General features: G+C 40.6%; 1 protein-coding gene across 3 annotated transcripts in view; it reads left to right on the forward strand.

The window, feature by feature from the left end:
- The window catches only part of ANKAR (ankyrin and armadillo repeat containing), a 1,199,016-nt gene extending 1,196,073 nt beyond the window's left edge, over window positions 1–2,943 (forward strand). For all 3 annotated transcript variants that reach the window (XM_078680368.1, XM_078680367.1, XM_078680369.1), the window contains one exon: window positions 230–2,943. In XM_078680368.1, the coding sequence (XP_078536494.1) occupies window positions 230–459 (230 nt within the window). In that variant the 3' untranslated portion in view covers window positions 460–2,943. The remainder of the gene's footprint in view (window positions 1–229) is intronic.
- Window positions 2,944–7,636: the final 4,693 nt, after the last annotated feature.

The following is a 7,636-nucleotide window of genomic DNA, read 5'->3' on the forward strand; positions in this document are numbered from 1 at the left end:
ATACAGTGAGAAACACTATTTTAAGACTCTATTCATCAGAACAGTTCGTATCGCTTAAGGTGCTGCATTATTGATACACACCAGGCATTTCAATGGGCGTGTGTTAAACTACATAACTAGTATCAATCCTCGTTTTCATGTGCTTCATCATTTGACTAAAAATATTCTTTAACAATACTTGTCTTTGAGATGCATAATTACCGGAAAGTAACGTCTCGTTCCTTTTCAGGGGGCGATGAATATACTGACGGACAACAATGTGAGGCAGAGATGCGGTCTAAAGGCATTCTTCGCTCGAAATCTGCCGTGGTGTACTCAACACGAAAGCATATGACTGGACATTCAAGCAACCGCCTGGGCGCAGTGGTCAGCTTTTTACCACCAACGTCAAGTATAAAAGAATATGGCAGACCAAAGACAGCACACATTGGAAACACGGGGCTCTTTCAGCAGAAATAGGAGATTAAGTAATGAGAAAAATGCAATAATGAGTGTTCTTCATCGGCGTCTGTCCAAGACTTCAAAGTGTGTATAAGTCCTATTGTCGAAACATGACACATATCTTAGACACAATTGCTCTGAAGCAACTCAGAAGGATTCCAATAAAACAATTCAAACCCTGGTTTAATGGCTCCCTAAAGGAGAAGCGTCTCAAACTAAGGCCTTCGGACAGATTATTGAGGACCACACCCTCCATTACAAGCCTCAAACTGTTAAGGTGGACGAGAAGCCCATAGAACAAACATATCCGTAGTGCTAAAACCGATCACTTCAGGGCACAGCTTGACAGTGCTAAAATCAGACCCAAGCAACTTTTTGAATTCATCAAACAACAAGCAAACCACTGTACCATTCAATATTTGGCACCCATGATCTCTTGCCCTAGTGGGGAGGACTTCTCAGCACACTTCACTGAAACAGCAAGAAAAATTGAACTTGAACTGCAACGTGCCGCACCAAATTTGCAGCTTCTGAACTCCCTCGCACCCTCAGCTGGGCTAACAGTAGCAAAAGCACCTACTTCCTACCCCAAAGTTTACACTCCGAAAACCAATGCATCTTGTAATTTCTTTCTGCTTCCAGATGATGCAGAGCTGCTCCAATCTGTGGCTTCTTTAGTCATTCCAATCACTTCAATGATCCTCTACCCGCCAAGATTTTCAAAGAACACAAATCAGCCATTCTTCCACTTTGGTCCCTGATTATTCACAAATCTCTCGTGCATTGTAGAATTCCTGATTGCCTCAAGATGCGGTAAGTCACTCCCATCCCAAAAAAACCTAATGCTGACTTAGCTGACCCTAACAATTTTCATCCAATTACCAATATCATAACTTTAGTTAAATTGCTTGAGAAATGCGTTCACACACAGCTCTGCAACCACATCGAGAAATTTCAGCTCCTTGACCTCTACCAGTCAGCTTTCAGAGTGGGTCCGCAGTACTGAAACAGCCCTAACTCACATTGTTGATGACGCCTTGTGATCTCTTGACCCTAGCTAGATTAGCACCTTTTGGAGCCAGTCACATCTCTGTGGCCAGACTCATCAATGGCTCCAGAAAATGTGATCACATCACACCAGACCTAATTCAACTAAACTGGCTGTCCATCGAAGCAAGGATCAGTTTCAAGATAGCTTGCCTGATGCACAAAGCTATTCATTACAGCACCCGTGTTTACATGGCAAAAAAACTTGAACTACCGGGTTCGAGTCGGAACCTCAGAAGCTCTAATACCCTACTGTTAAAACCTCCCAAATTCAATAAGAAAAGAACATTCAATTGTGCTTTCTCTGATCTTGCTCCAAGAAAATGGAACGCTCTTCCTCCCAAGATCAGATCAAACCCCTCTACCGCCTCATTTAAAAAAAATGTCAAATGGCTACTTCTGAATGACCATCTACATAAATAGTCCTGGAGCCATCTTAACCTACTTCCATCTCCTGTTTGTCATTCTTTTATACTTTTGTTCAAAAGTTCTATTTTTGTCTCCTCACTTGCCCTTTTGATGTATTGCTCTTCTGGAACTTTATATGTCCCACAATATGGGCTGATTACCTTGGGTCAATATTGTACTTTTGTTTTTCCCCGTGCTCCCCTATGCCTTTGTTGATTTTTCATATACCTCACATGTTCCGCTATGATGTTGTACTCATGCTTCTAACTCATTCCACTTCCGCTCCTTTTTACAGCGCTCTGATACTCTTTCAGGTCATGTTCGCACTTTATAAACATTTTCACATTTTTCTAATAAATAAAATCCAATCCATCACACCCCACACCACTCCAGTCCACCCACCCTAATCTACCCCACTTCACTCCTTCCAACCGACTCTACCTCAATCCAATCCGCCCCAAACTACTTCAATCCACCCCAATATCTCAATCCACTCCAACCCACTCCACCCTATTCTGCCCCACTCCACTCTATGACAAACTCTCCCACTGAAACACTGAACTCCCCTCCCCAGTCTCATTGGCAACCTTGCTGTATTTCAGGCTATTAGAGCCGAGACGCCTCCGGGCAGTTCTGCGCTTTATAAATGCTCAAATAAAATCCTTTGCTCAACTCTATGACACCCTACTCCTCCTAAACCACTCTACGCCACCCTACTCTACCAAATCAAGTCTAGGACACTCTACTCGCCCCAATCCACGCCACTAACCTTTAGCCATGCTGCACAGCAGCCACACTGGTATACAACATGGGAAACCCACATTGCCATGCATTATATCTTGTCTAGGAGAGACATACTGGTATTGCCATTGCTTGTCTTCCTTCCTGCATACCCGAATTCGCATACCCGAATAACCCTTCGTTGCACCTTTATCATGCTTATTTTTTATTTGCCATCATGGACTCTTGCCTAATTATTTTTTGTACAGTGCTGAGGCGTAAGTGCTAAATAAATAAAAAAAACTAAATTAAATCTTTATAAGACAATTGGTAGATGTGAATTTAATTTACTAATTAGCCTGGAATTAATCTGTTGTTCTAATTCCTTTGAGAATTGGTTTCAGTTTATGTAATATATCCCCATGTTCAGTTCTGTCCTTCTCCCGACTCAAGTCAACTTTCTGTGACCCCGCATTAAAAACTGCTTCTAAATCTATAACGAACTTAACCTGTATGAAGGAGGAACCTTACACGAAAACTATATGTGTTGGCGGCTACCACTAACCTGCAGAGGGGCTCCGAACCCAACCAATTTCTTTGCTTTGCAACCGATTGTGGATTGGAATATGATTAGAGCCTGTACTCTTTTATTGTTACGAGTATTCCCTTTTTCGGTTGGTTCTGTGAACAAGGCCAGAATCTGTTTGTCTTTTTCTTCCTCTTATTATATATGTCGTGCTTTTGAGCAGGCCTAAGGGTCTCCTGTCAGGGTTTGAGGTGTAACTTGCATTTGGTCGAATATTGGCGGCTGCAGCCAAGGGCTGTGTCATCGGTGTAGGCACAAACTGAGTTTTTGATTTCCTACGCACTGCACTGATGGACAGAAAGAAGTTGTCAGGCAAAGACTAGAATTTAACACTGAACAAGGTCAAAATGCATTGAGTCGACTACAAGAGGGATGGCTACCTCGTCAGAGAAGTGTGTGCATCTTGGCTGAGGCTGACTTTTTTCCCTGGACATGCAGTTAAAGATGTTGGATTTGCTTCTTGACATAAAGAAATTGTTTGTCAACAATGTGGAGCATACTTTAGAAAAGTTCAACAAATATAGAAAGACTGCAAGGGGATTTCATCAACATGTGACTGTTATTCTACAAAAGGTATATCATGCTTCAGACCATGCAGATTACAGTTGGGAAGAGTTCAGTCTTTCGATCTAGGTACCCATGCATATGGTTACAGTTGTTGCCGCTGACCACGGTAAGCCCCTTTCATCGTCCCCTTACAGTATGGAGTCAGGTTAATGGAATTCAAGCCAGATTGACTTTGGATCAGGTGAGTCTGCAAAGTAAAATAGGAGTACATCCTTCCAATACAAAAGGTATCCTTCGGACTAACCTTGACCGCCAAAAACAGAATACACAGAGGCAAGCATTTAGAAGCAGTTACACAAACCGCCTAAAGTAATTAAAGAAGAGAAGCGGCAAGAAAAATTGAATATTATATTGTTTTAATATCTAATGAGTGCAGTATGGGATGACATGTTTTTCTCTCCAGTGGTAATGTATCCATGGGTGTAGCTGTTACGAAATACACAATTCTAAAAGGAATAGCACTAGGGAGTGCGACGCGTAAATGAACAATAATCTCATAGTACTAGGGCACAGCAGCCAACAGAGAATTCATGAGGGTTTGTCTTTTCAGGAGATTTTAGAGGCTGTACTGGAGCACACAATAAAAGCCCATACAATTAAGTAAATTATATACAGTCAAATAAAGTGAATCAGAGTGAATTAAAGTTTTTCCAGTCCAAAGAGTTACTCTTTGCCCAAAGATAGGTTTATTCTTTTCAATCAAATGTCTTGAAAGGTTTAGAAGGACAGAAGCAGCAGACACATGTTTCGTCTTTCGGACTGTTTTAAGGCTGCAGACAACATATATACATCAGTATATAGCATAAATAACACAACTAAAAAACTCAACGGTTTAGAAGTTTTAAATTAATTAAAAAAAGATTCAAAGAATAAAGTAAGAAAATAAGAGAGAAACCTCCTAAAAAGAGTAAGGCACCGAAGTGTGACACAATATTTTTCTAAAACCATATGTGAAGCAGATGACATTTGTGCAATTGTGAATAGTACATGCAGATATTTTATCTGAAAAGTTTTTTCAGAGCAGCAGTGAAGTCCTAGAAATTAAATAAAAGTGAAAATGAAAAGCTATTTAGTATAATAATTTTCTTACTTAATTTTTTTAGTCTTTTTTTCTTTAATTTAAAACTTCTAAACTGTTGAGTTTTTACTTGGGTTATTGATCCTAATATGTAGAAATTGTGCCGGCAACCCACCTGGGACTGAATAGTTTAAAAATAAAAAATGAGCATTGATACGCCTAAAACGTCTCTAGCAATCGTTCATGGTTCAACATTCAGATGTTCCAAATCTTTAGTTAGATACCTGCACTGTACCTATAAATGCTTGTGTTGCCCTTTTGCCAGTGTGTTGACACTGGTAAAAAGCCAAAACAAAGGAACTGCTAGTGTATTTGACAGAGAACACACCCTATTTCACCGACACATAAATAATTATATCAAAAGCTATCGACTTAACAGAAAAATGAAATAGTGTATGGATAATTTATTCCATACGTTAATGCCATAAGATATAGGAATGTTAAGTTGGCAATCAATCAATGATTCCCTGCTAAAGCTAAGAAGGTTGGTTCGAACTCTTGAAAAATCATGGCTATCAACTTAGGTGCCTTCTATTGGAACCAAACTCAGAGCCTTAAAAACAAATACAAGCATGCAAAGTGGATTGCGAAAGCACACTGCATTCCACAACAGATCACCACATCCCCAAATCCAAGGAGAGATTTGGTGAAATGCATACATGATGCCATCACACCTATACACAATCTGCTACTGCAGTCATCTGCCTGATATAATGACCTTCTTTGTCTTTTCAGCCAAAAAACCATTACCAGAGAAACTTTTACCTAACCAATCTCTGATCAACAACTTTTGCCAAAAATAACAAATTGTTGCAAATGTTTTTCTCAATTTTATCAGAAAAAAAATAAAATAATAAAGCAGCTTAAACAAATAATTACAACAATGTGTTGTCAACAAGCTTCATCAAACCATACTACCATCTCTTAAAGCCAGTATGGTGTGAATGATCAACATCTCACACATGCAACAAACCTTCCCCAAACTCCTGGAAACGTGAACAATTAATCCAAAAAATCTAACAAGGAGACAAACATACAATCAAATTACAAGCAAACACACATTGGTTAGGGAAAGCCATTGTTTGATGCATCTCTCGCCAACTGACGACCTACATCAAGATTTATCAAAGTTTTTGACAAACTAGCTTCAATGCTAAGATATGCAAAGATATGTAAAAGAACAAGAGGAAATTCGTCCTTACCTGGAAGAGGGTAACACGTGTTTACTGACCTTATTTAACCTATCAGCAGCTTGAACATTGTCCGTCACTATAGACTGATTCACATGTTGGGACACGTAACAAGCCTCACAAATGAGAATCTGAACTGATTTTCCTCCTTCATTTTCCACCACAATCAAATAAATAAGCACACCGAAAGGAAATCTCCAGTGAATATATTATGTACCTCAGAGTGCTATCTTTAAATTTTAAATGCAAAAACAACAGTTGATGGACAGAATGCAGAACAATGTCATACATTCACCCCAGTACAGAGATCTGGGCTTAAATCCATCGTTTTTTTTGCTCACCATGCCATTCCAGTTTGATACCAGCCATATGAAAATCAGCCTTGACCCTGGGCCTCTTGGGAATAGTCAAGCAGAACTGCCAAGCCAGCTCCTCCCTGGACTGGAAACAAGCAACCTAGGACCGGTTTTGGGGTTTTACCCCTCTTCAGGTAGGATAGCTTGATTTCGGTGGCATGGAGAGCACGAGACTCACGTCTGAGCATACCCTTCCCACTCAGGGTGACAAATGCAAAAATAACAGCTGATGGACAGAATGCAGAACAATGTCATACATTCACCCCAGTACAGAGATCTGAGCCTAAATCCATCTTTTATTAGCTACCCATGCCATTCCAGTTTGAACCTATTTATTTATTTATTTATTTATTTGCGGGTTTATAACGCGCTAGGATCACCTCCCAGAGGAGTATCTCCGCGCCTTTGAAAACCTTTCAGCTTATAACAGTAGGTATACAGGTAGCGCTAGTTTTGAAATAGAAAGGTTTTTAACTGTTTTCTAAACGGGAGATATTCCTGACAGAGTCGCAAAGAGAGGGGGAGGCTGTTCCACAGCCTTGGTCCGGCGATTGAAAGGGCTCTACCACCCTGCCTGGCCTTTCTGGCTCTCGGGACCTGTAATAAAGCTTGTTCACTAGATCTCAAGGATCTTACAGGTTTATAGGGGGAGAATCTGTCATTTAAGTACCCTGGGCCTTTATTCTGAAGACTTTTATGTATGATACAACCTATCTTATACTTCACCCTTTGCTTACCTAGCCACATGCAAATCAGCCTTGACCCTGTGCCTCCTCGGAACAGTCCAGCCCGAACTGCCAAGCCAGGTCCTCCCTGGACTGAAAACAAGCATCCTAGGATCCTAATTGAAACCTGACTTAATGACTCCTCCTCCCCAATTCGTGACATCTTATTCCCTTCTGAATATGACATTATCAGCCTTAATAGACCTGTTAAATTTAGGGGTGATATTGCTTCCATTTATCGCTCCATCCTCACATTCTAACAGGCTCAAACTGCCCTGATGTCCTCTAGTGAACACCTAGATACAGAAATCTGGAACAATGGCAAGATTGTCTGCATGCTCCACAGGATATATCATTCCCCAGGTGATAATCTGCTCTTCTTCGAGTAAATTATGGAGTTCATTACCTCATGCTCGGCCCAACACCCCAGCTATAACGTCCTCTGGGATTTTAACCTTCACTGGAACAACACAAATGATCCCTTATTGAGCTCCTTCAAGGCTTTCCTCTCCGCCCTC

Source organism: Lissotriton helveticus, chromosome 3_1 (assembly GCF_964261635.1).
Source record: "Lissotriton helveticus chromosome 3_1, aLisHel1.1, whole genome shotgun sequence".
Classification (NCBI taxonomy): domain Eukaryota; kingdom Metazoa; phylum Chordata; class Amphibia; order Caudata; family Salamandridae; genus Lissotriton; species Lissotriton helveticus.